The sequence below is a fragment of the Corapipo altera genome, unplaced genomic scaffold (assembly GCF_003945725.1).
Source record: "Corapipo altera isolate COAL_440 unplaced genomic scaffold, ASM394572v1 63, whole genome shotgun sequence".
Lineage (NCBI taxonomy): Eukaryota > Metazoa > Chordata > Aves > Passeriformes > Pipridae > Corapipo > Corapipo altera.
The window spans coordinates 3,858,987-3,881,556 of NW_020884928.1; the positions used below are offsets into that span (position 1 = coordinate 3,858,987).

At 37.4% G+C, this 22,570-nt stretch overlaps 2 protein-coding genes across 2 annotated transcripts in view; both read right to left on the minus strand.

Moving 5' to 3' along the window:
- The window catches only part of LOC113954393 (macrophage mannose receptor 1-like), a 30,619-nt gene extending 21,358 nt beyond the window's left edge, over positions 1-9,261 (minus strand). Inside the window, exons 1-9 of the mRNA XM_027658627.1 lie at positions 9,094-9,261; positions 7,718-7,891; positions 7,166-7,327; positions 6,141-6,254; positions 4,903-5,049; positions 3,465-3,647; positions 2,430-2,584; positions 1,153-1,266; positions 160-275 (exon numbers count right to left, since the gene is read on the minus strand). Coding sequence (XP_027514428.1) covers positions 160-275; positions 1,153-1,266; positions 2,430-2,584; positions 3,465-3,647; positions 4,903-5,049; positions 6,141-6,254; positions 7,166-7,327; positions 7,718-7,891; positions 9,094-9,181 — 1,253 coding nt within the window. The 5' untranslated portion in view covers positions 9,182-9,261. The remainder of the gene's footprint in view (positions 1-159; positions 276-1,152; positions 1,267-2,429; positions 2,585-3,464; positions 3,648-4,902; positions 5,050-6,140; positions 6,255-7,165; positions 7,328-7,717; positions 7,892-9,093) is intronic.
- A 2,118-nt stretch (positions 9,262-11,379) lies between these two features.
- LOC113954395 (macrophage mannose receptor 1-like) overlaps positions 11,380-22,570 on the minus strand; it is a 34,326-nt gene continuing 23,135 nt past the window's right edge. Inside the window, exons 21-30 of the mRNA XM_027658629.1 lie at positions 22,389-22,503; positions 21,689-21,885; positions 20,404-20,494; positions 18,797-19,029; positions 17,802-17,967; positions 16,024-16,176; positions 15,469-15,585; positions 14,558-14,719; positions 12,851-12,883; positions 11,380-12,233 (exon numbers count right to left, since the gene is read on the minus strand). Of these exons, the coding sequence (XP_027514430.1) occupies positions 12,064-12,233; positions 12,851-12,883; positions 14,558-14,719; positions 15,469-15,585; positions 16,024-16,176; positions 17,802-17,967; positions 18,797-19,029; positions 20,404-20,494; positions 21,689-21,885; positions 22,389-22,503 (1,437 nt within the window). The 3' untranslated portion in view covers positions 11,380-12,063. The remainder of the gene's footprint in view (positions 12,234-12,850; positions 12,884-14,557; positions 14,720-15,468; positions 15,586-16,023; positions 16,177-17,801; positions 17,968-18,796; positions 19,030-20,403; positions 20,495-21,688; positions 21,886-22,388; positions 22,504-22,570) is intronic.

The following is a 22,570-nucleotide window of genomic DNA, read 5'->3' on the forward strand; positions in this document are numbered from 1 at the left end:
GGTTTTTTTCCTACATGGATAATCTTTATGTGGCTTACTACTATAAATTTTTTTGACAAGTGCTGATAAAACTCTTTAAAGGATTCAAAAAATGGACACATTTTGCAAGTTTCTCCATTAAAAGCACTGGATTTTTGGTTTTTTTTATTTTTTTCCCACCTGCTTTCCACCGTAGCTAGATAAGCTTTGCTCTGTTCACATGTCTTATTTGCTTCTGAGAACGTCAAAAGTGCAGAACCCACCAAGTAACAGTGAAAACCATATCTTTTCCAACCCTGTGACAAACATAAGGCTTTTAATGTGCAATGGAAAGAGACTTCAGTGTAGAAGTTGTTCTACTCTTCTGTGTATAGATATTCATTGCAGATGAGCTTAAAACCAAGATGAGACTGGGCCAATCTGTTAATAAATAAAAGCTATTTTTGGTGCTGTTCACTCCTACAGGAGGGTTTTTTTTTGTTTAAGGGATGACATTAACGTCTTAGTTTTCATTTCTTTTACGTGTACAAGAATTTTCAAAGAAAATTGTGACTGTGATATTTGCTATTGCTTTGCAGGATAGGATTTGTAAGGATAGGATTACACAAACTGAGTCTGTGAGGAGCCCATGATTCATTCAGGATGACCTGCAGCTCCAGCTTTCCAGAGCTGCAGGATAAGATATAATGAAATACAAAATTATTGCAATATGGAAATGAATTCACATACAAGCACAGCCTCCCAAAGCTACCCCTGCCATCCCCAAGTGCAAAGGGTGAGATTTGCTGAGCCACAAGGAATCCAGATAGTACTTGTTTGCAGGGAGGATGGAAAGGAGGAATATCAGTAAAACACTCCTATTTCTTCCTGCTTTTAGAGAGAACTGTGCTGACCAAAACATACAATAATTTTCTGAATTACAGGGTGACTTATCTGGAAATGGAGGGAAAGGCAGTATTCATGTACATGTAAATGAATCCAACTTTCTTGAGAATTTTCGGAATAAAAATGAAAAATGCACATATATTAGTAAGTTGCTAGGAGGAAAAAATTAGATTTCCTCAAGAGTAGATTTTCTAGAAGATACAAACACAGTATCCAAAAGAAACAAGAACCCGTAAATTAACTTCTGCACATTTTTCCAAACATTATTATTTATGAGACAGCATTTACTTTCTGGCAGCCTGGGTCCTCAATTGTCTCTTTTTCAAAGGATTGTGATGAAGGCTTCTTTTTACAGATGTAACCAAGTTGCTTATCACAAACATTAGTTGCCCAGTATCCATCCTAGAATAGCAGGGAGAAGAAACAAATGTAAAAACAGGGCATTCATGAACATAACTAGTGTTTTTCCTCTTTCTTCGCAAGGCTGATTGGAGAGTTACTAAAAAAACCCCACATCTGTCAGTATTGATTTAAAATCCTTTTAATGCTGTTTTCAGGTGACAGAAGGAAATAAATAACATTGTTAAATCTCAGCATTTCTTCCTATCATAACTATTTAATGAGAGGGTTTGTAAAGATACATCTCATCTGGGGCTAAGGGATCTGCTTTTAAAGTAGGATTATTTCACTACACTTCTAGAAAAAAGATCAGTTAAACTGAAATTACACACATCTGATAGGGTTGTAGTAAATCTATTTTATCCGTCAAAGACTCTGAATATGACTGACGACTTTTAAAAGAATAGATTATGTAAAAAATAAAATTGAAATAGGAGCTTTTTCTCTCTATGAAATCTGGTTTAGGATCAATTCTATTGATGCCTAATCCTGGCAAGCATTAGCATTATTTTGTGATATAATGGTTCTTTCAATAATAGCATGTCTTTCATAGTAGCATTTTCAATTTGTTTATTTCGAAATTCATTACACTTCTTTGTGTGCATGCGCATGCATGTAGATGTATCAAGCAACCATGTTTTGCAAGAAAATAAAGTTTCTGAGTCAAGCAGTCAGAAATACTATAGAATTTTACATTAGTTGACAGGGAGGTGACAGCTGAAGAAACATGCCCTAGTACCAGGTGCCTCCCTGCCTCAATACCATGCTTCAGTGATGTGACATTGAGGGACATAATGGTCTATTGGATTGGAACATGAAGCATGCAAATAGCATATAAGGTACTCACATAAGGTATTTACTAGTTATCCCCATTCCTCTCCCAGAGCTTTAAACTTTTTCTTTGCTGCAACCAAGGGAAAGAATATAACATAAAATTTCTGGATCAAACTTTTCACCAGATAAGGAATTTCAGAAGACAGCGCTATGAAAATGCTGCCTCTCTCTTTCTGATCTCTCCTGACCTCTGAACTTCTGTTCTGGTTAATGCCAAATTTTGGAGGAAAACTAAGATAAAGAATTATACATACGTAAGCATATCATGTAAGTGATTTCAGGCTGATATAATTATTAACTTACATTACTAAAAAATGAGTGCATGCATATACCTGCCCCTTCATAACAATGCAGTCCTCCAGACCATTCCTGTAGGTGGGATGCCTGCGTTGCCACTTGGTGAACGTCACAGGAGTCCCGTCACTCCATTCAAAATAGAAGTGAGTCTTCAGGTCATTCAGACCCAGCCATAGCTCTTCCGTTGGCTCTGAAGCATGACAAGAAATAGGTTTGCTTACTGTCCACTGTGCAGTGAATGTTTTCATATGCTGAACAACCAGGGACTGATAAATTTGGGATGTGGTACACAAGAGATAGTCTTTGTGCTTTAATAAAAACACTGTTTCCCTCTGAGGTCTGTATAAGATGTCTTGTGAAACGGCATCAGATGCCATTCAGAAAAGCTGAGTTTAATAAACATAAGGTTCTTTACAGCTGGCAGAAGATTTTTGCAAACTTTCTGTGATTCAGAACAAAATGGTCTTGAGCACAGAGACAGTGAGTGGCTGTAAGTGTCCCACCTCTCATGAGATCATACTAAGTCCAAGCCATGAAGACACCTGTCAGTACATCTCCTTATTAGGGAAACATTGGAGGATTTGTATTGGCCCATCAGGTGTGTTCACCAAGGCCAGCATCTGCAGCAAGTGTCAGGACTGGTTACTGCAGACCCAAGGAATATCAGAAGTGAAAAGATATTGTTTTCTTAGAAGGATATATAGCAAGAGGTTAGCCTCAGAAAGAGGTTTTAGTCTCAGCAATAAGTTATCTTCTAGGTTTGGAGCTCAGTTCTGAAGCCATTGAACATAGAATGTAGGTGCCAAAAATGCAATCTTTAGAGATCTTCATGTGTCTCTGGGAGGAATACCTTTTTTTTTGTTTTCCTCTCCTCCTTTATAATGTTTTACAATGTAGATTATTTCTGGATAAACATAAATATGCTTCTATGTTTATGCAACAGCAACAATCACAATCAGATTCAGCCTTCCACTTATGATATTTCAGAGGAAGCATTAATATTTAATGTGAAGTTCCACTTTTATGTTAGAGATGGGGCAATCCCAGTACAGGTCTACATATATACTCACTGTAACCAAGCTGTGACATTAGAAAGCTGTATTCAGCAATGTTGTGGACACTTGCCAGATCTCCATCTTGCTTCTTACATGAAGTCAGAGCATCTTTCCATGTTTTGGGGTGCCGGTGAATGCTGTAGCAGTGACCTGCGTATGGCCACCAACCATCTGTGCATTTAACAGGCCTCAATTCCCCTAAAATCCAAGAACAATTTTTCAGAACAAGAGAAAAATAGAAAACACTAGAAAGAGGTCTCTCAAGTACTCTTTACAAAATTGGGACTAAATGAATAAATATAAAGCTGTAGTTGGCAATGCAAAATATATTCAAATGGAAACCAAATATCATTAAGGCACAGTATGCTAAATATGCAAATAGAATGATGTCTCCTTAAACAGAGAACCATCAAAAAATGCTCACATTATGTGGGCAATGCAATTTGAAATAATGCTCTGGGAAGAAAGAGAGACCAAGGCAGACATCAGCATCTCCCCTCTTAGTCCCTTGGAGACATTTGGTCAGTGTGTCGTGGTTTCTGTGCTGCCTGCGGTGGCTGACACTGGGCTGTGCCTGCTGCTCAATGGTTTCTTGCAAACACACATACTTGTCAGATATGGAAGAGCATGAAGTAATTCTTTGGTAACTGCAGGTCACTAAACCTTACAAATAAGCAGAGATCTGGTACTTTGCATATTAACTTAGTGGCTTTTTTATTACTTAGATTCCTAAAAACTTACCTTAAGCTCACTTTAAAAACAGAACCCTGCATTTCTTTTTAAGGTTAATACTACAATAAAGATTTTCTGAAATTATTTCCCTGCATTTCTTTTTAAGGTTAATACTGCAATAAAGATTTTCTGAAATTATTTCTCTACTTTCTTTAATATAACTTGTTCTTTAAAAGTAGCTTTAATAACATTCCCAGACAACAGTTTCCAGTGGATCCCTCCTGCACAGGACATGTTCATTACCATGCTGTTGTGTTGGGTTGGCCCATGAATGCAATAAGGTCTATGTCAATGTTGTTGCTGCTCCTGCTCTGCTTATATGAACCTAATGCATTGCATCCTGTTGACATTAAATGAGAAATATTTTTCTTATGAATATATGAGTAACTGCAATTACTTAATTGGAGCAAATGAGAATAACACTTCTACTGTATTTATGCAAATTTGCCTTTTGGCATTGGTTACCATGACAGGGCAGCTTCCAGCTCTCTTGCAAGAATGAATGTTGGAGTGATGGAACAAAACAATAACATTCTCCTGTGAATGTTTAACACACAAAGGGAGGACAAAGTCTGTGTGTCATGTATAGTTGTATTTTCTAAAGGTTTCTAATGTCTTGGTTGAAAAATAATGTTGCATACCTTTTACCAATTGCTGATCTTTACGAGTTGCTCTTTCTAGGAGTTGGAGAAAAGCCTTTCTTTTTGTTTCACCAACGTACCTTTGGATGTAATGTCAGGCTTTGAACTGAAGATATCCTTTTCACAAATGTAGCCTAGTCTCTGGTTGCAGGCTTGATTTTCCCATTTAGCATTCTTTCTGGGGTTCAGCACTCCACAGATTTTCCCAGGGAGTAGGAAAGGACTTCCTTTGAGTAAGAGAGAAAATAGAATCTCACAGCAAAAAAAAAAAAAGTAAAAAAATTAACAGAAACATAATATTACCAGCAGAAACATCAGCTTTTCCTGAAACCTTGAATAATTATTGTGACAAAGCCCCTCCCTATAGGGTAACTACCTCATAGTTTATAGGATACTATTTTTAGTCTATGCATTGAGAGTGAAATAATGACCCTCCCTTGACTTTTTTTCAGGATAGCACTGGGAAATTTCTAATTCTTTTCCTGACATTCTAGTGCTCACAGGAAGAAGAGCTGAAACTAGACATTTAGCCTATGTCAAAAACTTCCAAACTTTAGAAATATTGAGTTTTAAGTTTTATTGTCTTTTCAGTATATCTCAAGAATTTCACAGTCCTAAGTTCCTAGGTAATAGCTTTTCTCACTTCTGTTGCAGTGTGTACAAACCTCTGTAATCAATAAAGTGAATTTCCTGATACAGAATATTTGAAAACTTACAGGAGATTTTAATTATTCCTTTACTATATCGTAACTTTTCCAAACTAAGAGATGGCTTGGAATACTCATGGCACAAAGGAAACACAGAACCAAAAAAGCCAACAAACATAGAGAACTCCCTAGCTATGAGGAGCACCATAAACCCATTCTGTCTCTCTTCCTCAACATGGCCCAGTGCAATTTTGCATGCACTGTTGAGGAATTATGAGCTGGCTCCATAAGCCTCTCAATAATATCAAGAATCTCTCCGGGCAACATAGTGCCCTTATTTTCTAAATATTTTGCTACCTTTGGAAGATTTGATTTACATACATACTCTTGGGCAACATATTATGGAAAATTCTGATCTTTGATGTGTAGGGTTGTATATCACTCTAAAGGATACTCTGCTTTCAAAACAAGCTCTCTGTTTAGGTTAGGAAATAGAATAATATGCTATAGATGATGTCCACTGTGAACTTTGAATTTGAAAGTGCAATTCTTAAAATAACTGTTCTAAATCAGAATGGGCTTTTCTGAAATAAAGGTAGCTAAGGTAGTTTTTATTTTTTAGTGTCTTATCAGAATCCATTCAAAGATTACAAAATAGGCAGAGTTCTTACCTGGAGCCCAGTTTAAATATCTGAAAGGGCTGCCCCCAGCCCATTGCCATCCACTGTCAAAATCCAAAATGTTCAGTCCAATCCAGAATGCAAACCCAAATTCTTTAGTTAGCTCTAAATTAGAAAAAAAAAAATCCCTCAGTTTTATCTCCCTATTCTCATTCTTAGTAAGGTCATCTAAAAGAAGTTAAATCAAAAGTAAGAAATTCATATTTCTTAGTTGAAACCAGCCCCAAAACAGTACTTTCTGCATTACTCAGATGCACAGATTCCAAAAAGTAAAATATGTAAATGAATCTGTATTGATTTAGTGAAGGTCTCAGTAGTTAAAAGGGCAATTAACATCTTATTTCACTACTTAAATAAGAGTTTATTTCTTTCACTTGGTTTCATTAGAACATAAGAGATGCTGAAAATACCTGATTTTCATCAGGGAATTGTACTAAATTGTACTATATTCATGGAATAAGAGACAACGACAGTGTGTCAATCCGTTGCTTCCAGACTTTTTTCTATGTGAGTGGTTTCAAAACCTCCTTTACACTGTTTATAACCAAATGGATATTGTGATACCTGTATTTGAAATCCACTGAAATTATTTGGAATTTAAGGATGGAAATGTACCCATACTAAGACCAATCTAACTATCATCATATGATCTTCTGAAAAGATTAATAATCCTTGAAACACGGAAGAAAAAGGTAATTTGAGGACCAGACCATAGCCCTGCTGAGGAATGAGTGCCCTTGCACAGAGGTGAGCAGAAGAAACCCTCTCCTGGGACAGACTGCAGAAGGTGCAGGAGCTCCCATCTGGAGCACAAAGCTGGGATGGGGCCTCTTCCCCCCACAGAGGTTTGTGACCAACCTTTCATAAAAAACCCACCACCTGGTGGAAGCGCAGTTCAGACTATCCCTCTTTTGGAGGCTGTTGAAGCACCCCTGACACCCTGTCTTTGCTGAGACAGATGACCAAGTAGTCAACTTTATCACAGCATTTTAAGGTCTTGTTCTCTGTCTTTTTACCTCTTATATATGCTTCCTCCTGAATCTCTGTGATGCTTAGTAGTTCTGCATTTTGCTGCTGGCAGCTTTTCCTTGCCTGGTGCCATGTTAGAGCTGATTCTGAATTTATCTGATAGTGAATGCCAGTAGAAACATCTTCCATCCAAAATCTTTCTGTGTCATCTGGAAGAAGAAGTGACATAGAGCACTATTCTAGTAGAATCACATTGCACCAACTGAAAGAAAATGAAGTGTGTAATGATGCAAAATATCTAAAGATGCACACTGTTAACTGTAAGCATCAGAAAAAAATGAAATGAGTCTAGGCATCAATTTTTAAAAATATGTAATGCTTTTGAAATTTAAAACATTATTTTAAATTTCTAGGTTTTTATACAGGAGTGAATTGTTTTCCAAGATTTGTTTTTGAATTTTTTCATACTTAAAATGCAAAACTAGGTAAACCAGGCATATCTGTTGATTGGGAAAATGAGATTCCAGGGTGAAGTCATAGGAGGAAAGTAAGTGTGTAGATGAACTATAGGCTACTCTGACATGGTATACAGGACTTACTTATTAGTGGGCAAAATCCATAAAGTTTATCAGCATCAAAATCTGCAGTTGTTGCACACCATAGCCAGCCATCTGTCCTACCAGCATCTGTGCACTCGTTGTACTGTTTGCCTTTGTATTTGAAAGGGAATACACAGGGCTTTCCATTGGCATTTCCTTTCAATGTAAACATATCTAGTGGGAAGAAAAGGTTAAGAAAATAATAATAGAGCTATGAAAATAATAATAAAATCATAAATCTGACTTCCTGGTAATGGATCTATCTATCAGTATATCTGTCTATCTAAACTGAGAGGTCACACAACCTTTTTTTAATTAATTTTTAATATAATTTCCTCCCTGATGTAGCTAGAGATTATAAATAAAATCTTTTAGTAAAATAAGGTGTTTAAATACTGTGTTTAGAGCTTGATATATACACATTGTAGGCAAGTCAAATTCTGTGGTAAGTTGCGGATACGTTGTTGTTCCTGAAGACAGAAAAACTTCAAGCAGAACTGAGACAACGAGTGAACTGCATTATTGTTTTCTGCATGGCTCAATCTATTACCACATCTATCCATTAACTGTTTAAAGAAAAAGGATAGCTGATCAGAGAGAATACAGATCAGGTAGTCATGGCATATTTACACAGTAAAAATTTTAGGTTTCAGTTGTAACATTTCTGCACTTGAGAGGTCTTGCATATTCACCCTGAACTCAGATTCTTTAAGGTTAACAGTGCTTTATATTTTTAAACTATCACAGTATTATGGGATTGTTCTTTTATCCTGAAATTTCTGATATACACTCTGAGTCTCAAATTCACAAAAACTCATTCCTTCACTCAATTCTATATACATTAGTGCTTTACCATGTCTCTCTATAGCTGTACCCAAAGAGTGTAATACATCTTCAGACTAGAACTATTCTTCTAATTTGGTCAGAATAGAGGGGAGGAGCCAGATCTTCCTTCTCATACCTCATGTCATGGGGCAGAAAGAGAAACTTGCACAGCTATCATGAAAACATGGCTCTAAAACCCCTTGATTGTTTGCTGCACCATGGGTGTGATGAGAGGGTAAAAGAAAAAGCTCCCTGCTTCCTCATCTCTCCTTACTATCCCACATAGTGCCATCTGATTGAATATTTCTACAGAAATAAATTCCAGTTTAAAAATCCTGCTCTTATTACCTCCATTTTCTCCAACATCCCTACTCCTCCCCTCTTATTCTGTGAATCAAGAACTGCCAGGATAATACCCAATATACTATTTAGATCATGTATCAAATCTTATAACAAGTACAAAATGAAAAATCTATGCATTAAAACTGTCAAGCTTCCCAAGAAAAATCATTTTCATATCTAGTTTAGCACAAAAACAACAGGAAACTTACCTGATGACTGTAATGAACCATGCATGAGGGAAAGAAAAACTAGAAACCTGGAGAAACTCATTGCAAAGATAGCTTGCTTCTCATTCATCTAAAAGTTGGACTATAAAATTGTCAATAAATAAAAATCCTTCTCAGTGAGGATAGAAACGGGTCCTTCTCTGTGCCAAAGGGTTGATGGATAAAGTTCTGTACTCTAAATAAGGAAATGTCATGTCACATGGTATTTTGAAATAACTCTAGGGCACATTGTAAACACTTCTTTTTGAAGAGAGAGTCCCTTCCAAAACTAAAGTCTCCGTCCTTGTAACTGGAGGTGGTGACATTTGTCTTCTTCTGTGACATTGCTAGTATTATATACGGGTAGGTTGTTGAGGTGCTACACAGGACAGACCTGGAAAAGCAACTTTGAGAATTGGTGACAAGAAACCTGCAGTGAAATATCATTGATTAAAAACCTCAGTCTCTGATTTAACCATTACATCTCAGAAACAAAGGGATATAAAACCCTGGTAATTCAGTATGTTGCTATAATGTCACAGTTCTACATACCTAGAGTAAAGAGCAAATTTTACAGGATCTGCAGTATTTAATGCTTTATGAGTTCTTGCTCACTTTGAGGCTAAATTTGCTATTTTTTCACTGTCACACTGATTGCTTTGATCCCAGTTTGGGGCTGGGCTGTTCATAACCGCTTGTCAAAGGCCTGAAAGAAATGGTCTTCAAGCTGTAGGATAGTGGTAAGCCTCCCTATAACAGAAGGGAAACTTTTGCCTGGAACACTTTAATACTTTTATCAAGCCAAAGGATGCGTTTAGCTATCTGAGAAATTCCTAATGAGGCTGTTCAAAGACAAAGACAAACACAAGCTATGTTGGGAAAACTCCTTTTAATCTGTGAGCAAAGTGCTTATCTGAAGACTCATATTAGCATGGCAATTCTTGTACAACTATGTTGCAAAGCCACACTGGCAAAAGTTCACATCCAGATAAGTCCTGCTGTTCCTTCTGTTTATTTATATAAGTGAAATTAAAAGAAGTTGTGATAACGAAATAAAATCGAGAAGTGAAATAGCCAGTAGGGAGATATATATACATAGACGCTGAAGAGTAGATGTCATAGGAGCAGCAACTATCTTTGGCTTTATTTTTAAAGTGTTGGGGAAAATTGTTGCAAGAACCGGATAAACTTGTCGACTTGGCTGTAGAAAGTAGTGAGAGAGAAAACCATCTTCTGGAAAAAAAAGTCTAGATTACAGGAAAAGTAGGAATTGAATAAATTGTTTAATAATAACTATTCTATTTGCAGGTGACAGCCAGGGAGGTCTTAGCGGGAGGAAGGCTTGCAAGAGTAGCCATATTTCAGATACATTTGAAATAACAAAATGAAATAGCTCTGACAAAGGGGATCCCAAGGAAAATACCTGAAGAGCATAATTCCTGCCTAGTTTTCTTCTCTATCTCACAAGGTGCCAGCCTCAATATGGTCCTGGTTTTTTTCCCCCTTCTCCTTTAAACGGGTGCTTGTGAGGATTCCCCCCAGGGCTACAGTGATGGGGGAGTTTAGTGCAGACACTGGGGTAGGCTAAAAGAGGAATCCAGAGCTGCTCCTTTCACATGACCAACCAGCTTGATGCCGATTACAAACCTTTTGGGATCAGTGTCCTGTGTGCTGCATAACACTTGTGAAGTAACCTGTTCTCACCAGTGTGCTACATTCTTGTCTGCATTTACACCCAGAAAACAGGATTTCAGTGCCTAAAAAAGATCTTCATTACTTTTTTTCGTTCTTCCTTTCTTTTTTTTTTTTTTGTTTGTTTTTTAACTTTTCAGCTTGCTCGGTAGACCCTGTGTTGCCTGGGGAAGGCAAGATGTTTCTTGGGGCTATCTGTTAATTACTCTTTCCCATAAAGTGTTTAGTGTCTGAATTGTATTTGCAGCTCACTTAAAAGCTACTTTGTACTGCTTTCCACTGTTTTTCTGACATCTTAAACTTAGTCGCCTTGCAGATTCCTAGTACAGAATCATCTGTTTCATTCCTTAGTTTTCAGTTCCCTTTTCTCACATTTAAAAATGGCCACTTGATGCTTATTCAAGCTGAATTCAAAGTGGTGGGGAGAGAAGCCCTCCTTGTTACTGACAAAAGAGTTACTGTGCTGACAGGAGCACCTCCCTTCCCCTTTCCCCTCACTTGATTCACAGGGAATGCTGAAGCTGAAAATTATACTAATAAAAATTTTATTTATTTATTTCAAAGAATTAACAAAAAGAAGCAAGAACAAGGGTGAGAGTATTTTAATTCATATTAGTGAACATAATAAAAACAATCATATTATCGGATTGAAAAAAATATTAAAACCTACACCTGAGCTTAATATCCTTTGCTAACATGTACTGTATTTTCCTCTGTATTTTCAGAAAATGAAAATGACAAGGTTTTCTATCTCAAAGATATTTGAGATAAGTATATGAAGCACTGTTTTGTAAGTGTAATAGGATGCAGCCATAATGAACAATAAAAGGGCTGGTCTGATGCAGTGAATTTTGTGGGGCAAAAGGAATTCAATTTTTGAGTTCTTGCCAGTGTCCACAAAATCATGGGAATACAGTTCTAAATAGCATTCACACTGGACATTCATTCTCTCTAGTTGACTTTTATAGTCCTTTTTCATGTATTTGTTTTTTTACAAGTTTTTTTGCATTAGTGTCTTTAAGAAAGCACTTGAGAACTTGACTGTTAAAAAATTACAACATCAATACATAATTCTGATTTTGTAAAATATGCATGATACAAAAGAATCAGCTAGCGCAAAAGGAGAAAAGGGATTTAGTTTAAGATTACAGTAGATCTGATTTAAGGATCTCACTAGAGACTTTTAACAGATATATCCTTAAGTTTCAGCAAGTAACTTGTTTCTCTGAATTGGAACATGCCACAGGACCCATTCTCACCAATTCTTCAGTCACTGACACATCATTTTAATAGTGTCTCATTGCCAGGATCTGTTGATAGTTGGTTTTGTCTTTTTCTTTTGTAGAAATAGGCTGACATCCCAGCTCCAAGGAGAGTTAAAATAGCCAAGAAAATGAGCAACCAAACAGAGACATGAACAGGTGGGTGAACCTCTTCATTCTTTTCCTTGCCTGAAATGAATCCATATAACTGTGAGAGACCATAGTAATTTTTGTTCCACATACAACATGAAAAACATGGAGAAGATCGACTCTCCTGTCTGAACTTGAAGGCTGTAAATCTGAGCCCTGAATTGTCACTGATCAGTAGCCAGGTCTCTGTTCCTAAAGCTAACATGGTTTTAGTAGATCTGGATTACAGTGACATACAATGCATGCAGTAGATACTTGTAAGAATTTAATGTATGCTTTTGATGGATATGGGATGCTAATTATTTGGAAATTAGTTTTACAATATATTTATGTTACATTATTTACAATAATACCTATGGAAGAAATTTGCATGTACATCTACATAGTTTCTAACAGGTCAGTTAAAGAACTCTGTAGCTGTTCTCGGTCACAAGCTGGGTCACTGCTGAGGTTGTCAGCTCAGGGTCAGCCCTGCAGCAGTACAGTTGACCAAGAACGTTTGAGAGCTCTTGTGAGTGTAAAATGGAATTATCCTGTACGACTGCTAATCATGCATCCCTGTCAGTAGGACTTGTTCTCCAAAAGACTGTGATTTGGGTAAACTCAGGTTCTTCTCTTATTTAGATGTTTGTTAATTTTCTTATGAAAGCTCTTACCTTTTTGCTGTATAGGACTCCTGCTTGGCTCAGCTTCCATGAATATCAGAGAGAAATTATATGAAACTTTATTAGCATTCGTAAGTTTTGCTAAAATAGTACAGGAACAAAACCCCCTGAAGTACACCATTGCATTAATAACATATATGGTTTCTATAAAAGGTAACATAAATGAGGCAAAAAATGCATTGCTAAGGTTTTTACCTTCCTACTTAACATTACCAAACTATTAATATTCATTCTTTTAAAACTTTATATTGTTTTTATATCTACCAACATTCATATACTGACTCTTTTCTATGTTCATTCAAAAATGCCTTTTAATATTTTTCCTGAAATATTAATTTTGATGTACTAGGAACATGATGTACCACTCTGGAGATTAATTTTACATAGCATATTTTAGGAATATCTGCATGTCTACCAGGATTCTGCACCTTATGATTCAATTGATGGATTTTAAAGCTGCCTTATTATTTTAGTACTATCTAGGATGGAATATGATGGAATATAATTTGGATGTTTTTAGTAAATTTTTACTAGAGATTAACAGACTGGTTGCCATGGGCATGTGCTGATTTAAGCACAGAAATTAACAATGCATGGGATAGGACAGTTTCTTGGCAACATTTCAGTTTGTTTTTCTAATTAAAAACTGCATTGAAAAATGAGTAAATGCTAACCCAAAATTTTCAGTTATTTTTCCATGAACTACTGTGTCTTGAGATGTCTTTAGTATTGAAATCAGGTCCTTTCAACTTTCCATCTGAATAAAGGAATCTTAAAACGGCCTTTACACAGGAAATGAGGTTTTGGCATGGGGCAGAGATGTTCCTCACAATTTAATGGGGACAATACAAAATGCAAAAGTTGGAGAATTAAACCTGATCTCACAGCTACTACAAAAGAAAGTAGAAAGGTTTAAAGATTTCAACCTACCATTTTTTAGGTAAGACAGATTGATTTTTAACACCTAACTGAAGAGAATGAAATGATAGTGCTTTCTTTCAGACAATTGCTTCCTTTGTATCTCCACTTGGGAATACAACATGTAGTGTTTTTTCTCATGAATATTAGTCTGTCATATACAGTATTGCATGAAATTTTCCAGAAAGGTTGGTAAGACAGCTTCTGTATTGACTTGAAGTTTTCATTTAGAAGGGAAGTATTCTTTATATTATTACTGCAATACAGATGACCTTTCAGTATCCCTGAGGCATTACTACTTATTTTACTTTACTCATAGGTTGTTGAGCCAGGGCCAACATGAAGCCAGTTTGTGACATTGAGTAGTAATATCACTTTTGAGAATAACAAGCTGGGAGAGGAAAATTGATTATTCACATTGATTCCTCCCTGCAAGAGTATAACAACTGTTACAACACATAGTTCTTGCAACAGTCATACCCTTGCACAGGTGTTTGAGTGATGCCATATCAATGCCTTTGTTAGGTACTCTAGAGTTTCTGAAAGTCTCATTATCAACTTAGAGTGCATACAGGGTGTTACCCTATTCCCATATGATTGCAGACAATGACGTGATGAGCTTGCAGTCTGCAAAAACAGGCAACTACAAATGGTTAGAGAAGTGGGATATGCCAAAAAAAAGCTTCCAGAATTTACTTCCAGACATGTGGTGGAGGGCTGTAACAGTTACTAGTAAACAGATCTGCTCTGTCACTAAGGGCTGACTCACTGAAGACTTACCTTTGGGTTTTTTACAGATAAATCCTTTCTCAGAAGAGCAATCACTGTTGTCCCAATAACCAGATGGTGCAGTTATTTCAACGCACCGATGCTCCACATCAAATTCTTTCTCCTCCCAGTTAACAAAGTCCAGTGCAGCATTATCTAGCCACAACCACTGGCCTACAGAGAAACATACGAAGTAAAAAAAACAAACTTACAATTATCTCATTAATATTTTAACTCCTCCCCTAAACATCCACCGGTCAGATTATGTGACCAATACATCTGTTCTAGAACAAGCAGCAGTCACAAGTATTGAGGCCATGTTGCTGAGAACACAGCTGTGCTGGGCAGGGCACGTCTCCAGGATGAAGGACCACCCCTCCCTAAGATCTTGCTTTATGGTGAACTTGCCACCGGCTGCCGCAAGAGAGGAGCCCCGAAGAAAAGATACAAGGACTCCCTAAAACAACATCTCAGCCTTGGCCATATTGATCAACATAACTGGTCTACTCTGGCCTCCAATAGGGAGGTCTGGAGATACACTATCTATAATGCAGCTGTCTCCTTTGAGAACACACGCAGGATCACTCTCGAGGAGAAAAGACAATGCGGAAAGAACCATGTCTTGCAGAATATACCATCTAAGGAGTCTTTCTGCTGTGCCTTTTGCAATCGGTTATGTCTGTCTCGTATTGGCCTCATTAGCCACCAGTGTGCCTGTAATGAATGTGGATAGAACCTTCCTTAATCTTCATTCACGAAGCCCAGCCATGAGATTTTAACTCCTCAGCTCAGCAATTGACTCAAAGATCTATAGCAGGACACTTTTCAGCAGAAGGCCATGTCATTTTTTGTAGTACAGTAATCCTCAATTTTCTCATATTAGCAAAGCACATGTCCATTAAATATTGAAAGTTAGACATTACCATCCACATTTTGGTAAAGTCCTATCCAGAAGCCTCCTTCTTTATTTCCAAGTGGCTGAATTGCATGGATCAGAAAGTCGGATTCATCCATGTTTTCTACTGAAACCAAGGTAGCATCTGAAAGGCATTAGCAGGCAAATAACCATAACCTACATGAGCAACTACTGAACTGACCTTCGCTTTCAAGTCTGTACAAACAGTAGCTTTCGACAGTATTATGCATGCTAGACTGTTGGTCTCTCCATTGCTCCTTTCAGAGAGCAGTGACCTGGAGGTGCTCAGTGGCTGTAGCACCTCACAGCTGCCTCCAGGATGCCCAGAAGCCAGGAGCTGATGGGGAAGTCTACACCCAGGAAAGCTGCAGTCCCTGAGAGGACAGAAGGCCACACAAAGTCACCTGTGTCAGTTTATTTTCATTGTGCCAGATTTACAATAGCTTAGTAGATAAATAAATTATTTCAAATGTATTTTTTTAAATCAATGTTTTTATATTTTTACATGAGTTTTGTGTGAACTTTTGTACAAATCTTATTATTTGATAATGAAGGCTCTCACCTAACCGAGCACACTCAAGGGAGGCCAGTGCCCAGCTTCTCTCAGCTGATGCTTCAAAGTAGTAGCAGTGACCACGGAAAGGGATCCAAGCCTGGAGTTCATCTCCTTCAGAGCAGTCTCCAGGCAGCTGAGCAGGATCAGTCGGAGCCATCTCTAAAGAAGTCATATGGTATGAAATTAGTATTGCATTATGAGTCATCTATGATTCTATGATAAGTGTGCAAATACAGTGGGATTTCTCTCACCCAGCTTTAGCTATCTGAACCTATACTCTTGACTACATTCCCCTAGTTCAGACAATGTGGAGAGCCAAGAAGTAAAAATGCAAAATATCTTATTTCTCCAATCACATTTCTTAGGACAAGGAATCAAATTGCATCCTGCAACATCTAACTAACTGCCTTGGCAATACTGTGAGGAACGCAAACCCTGAGGGATGATGTAGATCTCAAATTTGTGTTATCACAACATAGAAAGCTGTTATAGGCTAATGAATCATTAATGCCACAGTCTCATGGTGTTTGGCTGCCTGGTCTCTGCATGTTGTCACTTTATAAAAAAAAAAACTATCAGTGGAGCATGCCTCTGCCAAATTAGACTGTTTCTGATCATGGGTGCAACTCCAATTCACTTTCATGGATCTGTGGTTCTTGCATGGCATATGCAAACCAAATGTATGGCTAGAAAGTTTAATTCAGAAGTCACTTTCAAGTAGCAAAATCTATTATGAATCTCACATGAGCAACAGACTATATTATGTAGCCTTAAAACCTAGAGGGAAAATGACACAATTCTACAAAATCTAGAAGCAAACATGCCTCTGCATACATCTGCAAAGAGTTAAAATATCATTCACATTCCCAAGTCTCTTACACCTGTATCAGCACTGCACTAGTGAATGGAAGTGAAACTCTTACCTGTATTTTGGCTCAGTGACACTCGTGTGTGAACTTCCCCAGTTCCTACAGGGGAACTGTGCACAGTCAGTGCACATTCCCAGTGCACTTACTTTTATCTCACACAGACTTGTGTGATTTATGGTCACATCTCAGAAGGAGCAAAAAAAAATTAAGCTATTAGAGAGCAACTAAAGGAGGGCCACAAGGATGGTGAAAGGTCTGGAGAGGAAACCTTATGAGGAGCAGTTGAGGTCACTTGGTTTGTTCAGCCTGGAGAAGAGGAGACTGAGGAGAGACCTCACTGGGGTCTTCACCATCCTCACGAGAGGAAGCAGAGGGGCAGGCACTGATGTCTTCACTCTTGTGATGAGTGACAGGACTTGAAGAAACATCATGAAGCTGAGTCAGGGGACGTTTAGGTTAGATACTAGGAAAAGGTTTTTCACCCAGAGGGTGGTTGGGCACTGAAAAGGGCACAAAGCCTGACAGAGTTCAAGAAGGGTTTGGACAACACTCTCAGGCACATGGTGTGATTCTTGGGTTGTCCTGCGCAGATCTAGGATTTGGACTCAATGATCCTAATGGGTCCCTTTCAACTCAGCTTATTCTACAATTCTATAATAAGATAGAACTTCATCTTATGGAAACAGTTATGACTACATGAAAGCAGTGCAGCCATATCCATTGCATCAGAGCCTTTCTTGTACCTTAATTCATTCATCATCCAATAACAAACATCCATATTCTGCAGGGAGGTAGGTGCTACCCTGAAGCATACTCCTCTGCAGGGTTAGCTTGAGCTAGAGTGAAGTCTCTAGGATTAGGCAGACTAGTGGAATTAGGAGTGTGTTTCTAAAATTGTTACATGCCTTTGCTTACCATCTGATATCATGCAAACTGAAGAGTAGCTTTCATTGCAAGATGCTGTTTTCCAAGTACCATCGAGATCCAGGTAGACACAAGCATTTTTCTCCTTCGGTTCCCCTGCTGCCCATTTTGTGTATCTGATTTTCCAGTTATTGGTCCATTTGTAATAGCCACCAGTCTGAAAACAAAGAAGTGCTGGTAAGATATTTATTTTTTTTTACATAAAAGCTCTGACACATAGTTATAGTGTAAATAAAATCCTATGTTTATTTGATTTTTTCAGCAAAAAATGCTGGTTTTTAAAATCATAATAACTGTTCTAAGCAATGTCACTGGTCCCTCCGAGTTATATGAGAACTACATATGAACAGTGTTCAACACTGCATTGCTTTTCAGAGGGTTTCTCTGCAGTAACACAAACTTTTACAACATGGCAAGAAAGTCAGATGAGGCCAACTTAGGTCATTTAGTAAATCCCATATCAAGAGAAGCAATTACAGAGAATTCATCCCCTCTGCCCTGCTTTATTTAAAATAAAACTGGAAGCTGTTTGGTGAATAAAGATTACTTGACATTAAACAGCCAGCTTAAATTTTAAAATATCTCTCTAATACTCATAATAGCTTTTATTAATATAATAATAGCTATAAGTTGCCCTCTGTATAGCAGGGGGTTTGACTTTCAGAACAGCTAACAGTCACTTTATGACGGCTGCACATTGTGGTTTGTGACTCAGTCTGCGCCTTGATTTCTTTTATTATAGTTTCTAGAACTTTCTACTTTCATCCTTTGCTTCTTGTGTAACCTTTTCTGTAATTCTTCAACCCATTTGGTGGGTGAAAGTCCTTGACTAACTCTAACAGCACCACTAGATTTTTATGCATTTGCACAGTGAAGCCATGCAGGATACAGTTGTTTCATCACTGTTATAGACTGGTCATCCAGAGGACTATAAAGAGCAGGAGAGCTCACCAAGCACCTGCATCTCCCATCTATCTAGCACTTACCATATTGCTATAAAGACCAATCCATACGGGTTTTCCATATTTCAACATCTGGATCCACAGGAATGAATGGATGTAAGCATCTGAAATTCTGGCAAGTTCTGCAGATTTGTCTTGACAATTTTTTCTGGCCTCTTCCCATTGCATTTCAGATGAAATGATTGAATAGCTACTGCCACCATAATGGGCAAAGCCAGAGGCTGGGTTTGTTGTTGGTACTTCAGGCTCTGTGGGAACTACGGAAAAAAAAACTGAATGCATGAATTTACAATATATTGTTCTCTATCATGGAAGCTAAAAAAAAAATTGGTTAAAAGGTCTAGTCAATAAGTCGAAATCTTTATTTAAGCTCATGAATAAAACAAAACAAAACATCTAAATTAAAAAGCAAAACAAAATAAAACAAAACAAACTAACAAAATAATCCAAACCAAACTTTTAAAACATTAAATGTTTTAAACTGATTAATGTAATAAGCTGAGTGAAATCCTGGATGAAATGAAGTAGAGAGTATGCTTGCTGATGATTTGACTGGCCCAGACTGAGTCCCCTAAACTGGATATTTGAGCTTCTGTGCTTTAAGATATTTGACTAAATCTGGATACCTGAGTATACACCTATTTCAGATAACTGGTGGAGAGGACTTAGGCATTTAAGTCACTAACTGCTGTACTCTACAGTCTCAACCTGAGACGCTGATGCCTGATGTTAATTGATTGCCACTCGTTACTGACTCCAAGTTGTTGGCCTGTCTGTAAGGAGCACCGGAATATTGCCTGCATGTTTGAGTCAGGCAATGTATATTTCCACCCTTGAGATCGTAAGTATATTCACAAGAGCTGTAACTGGGATTAAGCAAATTAAAAATGCCTCCATAAAACTATACGTTTGCTGTGCAGGGAAGGGGTCCTCTCACAAGCAAGTTACCTGTGCTGAGAGTGAACAGGCTGTGGGAGCTAATTGAAGTGAGGGGTCAGGGAATAATTTTTTTCTGAAGCTGTAATAAATTTGAGGCAAGAATGTTTGGCAAAACTGTTCTACTATCTGTGCTTTGCCTTCTCTACTCCCATTATATGATTGGACAGCTGGGATTTTTATAATTGCATTTCTAGAGGAGGAAAGTCAACATTCATTACTCATTTGTTGTAAGAAAAATAACAATATTCTTCTACAATAAGGGCACATCCAAGAAGCTGTACATTTTAATTGACATCATATGGGATTCAGTAGAAATGTTAAGAGAGGATTAAATGCTCTGCTCAGAGACAGCCAGGAGAATGGAAAGATCACTGCAAGAACACAGATTTACACATGCACTTAAACAGGATGCCTATAACCCTCATATTTCAAAGAGAAGAAATTAATTTTCATTTATTATTATTATCTAGTATTATTCATAATTAGGTACAAAACCCCTGTTAAGATAGTGATTCCTCTTCAACACTTTCTGTGGAACAAATTATACTCTAGGCATAGTACTGCCCTGGTGGAGACTGGTGGAGTTCTGAAAGAATGAGACAAAGCTGGAAGTAATCACATTGGTTTATCTATTCAGCCTATCTAACTAAGATGCTCTTTCTGATTAGGAGACTGGGTTGAACAGAACTCACGTGAATTCATCTGGCATATATAGCCTCTCTCGTTTTCGCAGCTATCATCTCTCCATTTCCCATCTGACTTCATGATGAACACACAATCTGTCTGAAGGAGAGGGAAAGATACACAGGTATTTAAAAGGGCAATGAGGAGGTGGTGAGCTGAAGCTCTTATACTGCTGCTGCAAGCCTAATAGCAGAGAGGAGAGAAGCTCATTGAATACCTATGTAATTAGTTCAAAATTCCTAGGTTTGTGCCAAACAGCTTGAACTGATATTTATTAGTGACCCCTTAAATTTGAACCAGGCATTTACCAGTGCCAGTCAAGGTCTGACAGAAGTCAATTAAAAACAACCTTACCAGTTTTATTAAGAATCCTTTAATGACCTAGAAAAGACTAGGGTACCTATAATATAACTTCTTAGTTCTGATTTACAATTGTGTAGATCTGCTTGGAGAAAAACAAAATAAGAACTATTATTAAAAGTACTAGTCTGGATTTAATCGAAGCAGACTCTCTTGTAGAAAGCAGATACTCTTTGCTGGTGCTTTGTAGTCATTATCAAGTTATGACTATCAGACATCTTTAGCAACAACCAAATATTTCCTTTACTTCCTTATGTTTAATTGCTTCAATGTTTCCTTTATTACTCCCCTGATTTCAAGTCTGGCCATGGCAGTCTTTCAGCATGTAATCCAAGTTTCTCCCTTATGCTAATTTAAATAAGTTTTAGTCATCAAAAAGTTGACTGATAGTAGATGTTAAAAGTCTTGGGTGTCTAGCTGCCAATCATTTCCTCAGAAACTCTCTCCTTTGGAAAAGAGATTGAATTTCAGCAGAGAAATAGTAAGTTCATTGAATATATCAATTTGTACCGTCAAAAACTAGTAAAGCTGTGTGAAAGCACATTAGCCAGGAATGGGACATATACGCAGACAAATTATTGTTGAATGAACAATCTTAATTTTGGTTTATCATAACTTTTCTATGTTTGGTGTTGCAACTTTAAAATCTGTGATAATGCAGCTTGTGGGGGAACTGATGTAATATAAACCATTCCCAGCTTCTTTTACAGAACTGGTCTTTTGCAACAGGTCAGACAGAAGGCATGAAGCCCCTTTTCTTCAGAACCTTTGCCAAACAGTTTGGGTGTATTTGGAATCTTATCAGACTATTTGCTAAGCCCCATTTTGCTTACAAAAAAACTTGTTTCAGCATCTTGTTATTGCTGCTGTAACTTCTCTTTTAGAAAATCATCTAGCTGCCTAAGATATACACGTTACTTAAATTTCCTGTACCTCCACAGTGACATCTGTCAATGTTTCAAAGTAATAATAGTCAAAGTAGCTTTGTTTCTGTTCTGGTGCACCATTAACCCAGTTGGTGTAGGTAACAGTGCTTCCATCTGTCCAAAGAAATGTGGACTCTTGGTTGATGTCATTCAACCCAATCCAAACATCAGTTGTGGCATCCTTCAAATGATAGAAGAGGAAAGCTGAAGGGAAGCAAAGATATTTTATTAAGGAAAGCTCATCATGAGTTACTTTCCCCAAAACCAGGAAAATGTGCAAATGCCCAGAACTGGGCCTGTATTAGAAGGATAACAATTTCTAATAAAGAGCCCATCTGCCTTTTAATTAAATATTTAGATAAGCATCCCTTCCCCACCATGTATATACAAATAGTGTTTCAGCATATCATATTGCCAGTGAGAGAGACAGAAAATACAGATTTCTGTTAGTTTGAGAGACTTGTGCAACCGCACAAAACACATAGGAAGGTTCATGAAAACTGAGCAACTGAAAGATCTAGAAACACACTTTATTTCTTATATGTAATTATTTAGCTATTGCTTTGCACTTTGGAGTTAAAACAAATCATAAATTGACATGGCTGATAAGCAATTTTCAGCAGTTAATCCCATATTCTGTAGTGGACAGTATAGCAGATCCTTTAGCTAGAACTTAATATATTTTTCTTTCAATAGAGCCCATATACCTTGCATATGTTCATTTGGTATGGTAGCCAGGTTTCCTCCCAGATTGATACAAGCATCTCGTGCATCATGCCACATGAGCTTTCTTGTTGTATTGGAAGAAAATACTTTGAAGCACTAGAAAAAAAAGCAAACACATCTTTCAAACTAGCAAAGATTGGAACTGTAGTATGTGACTAACATC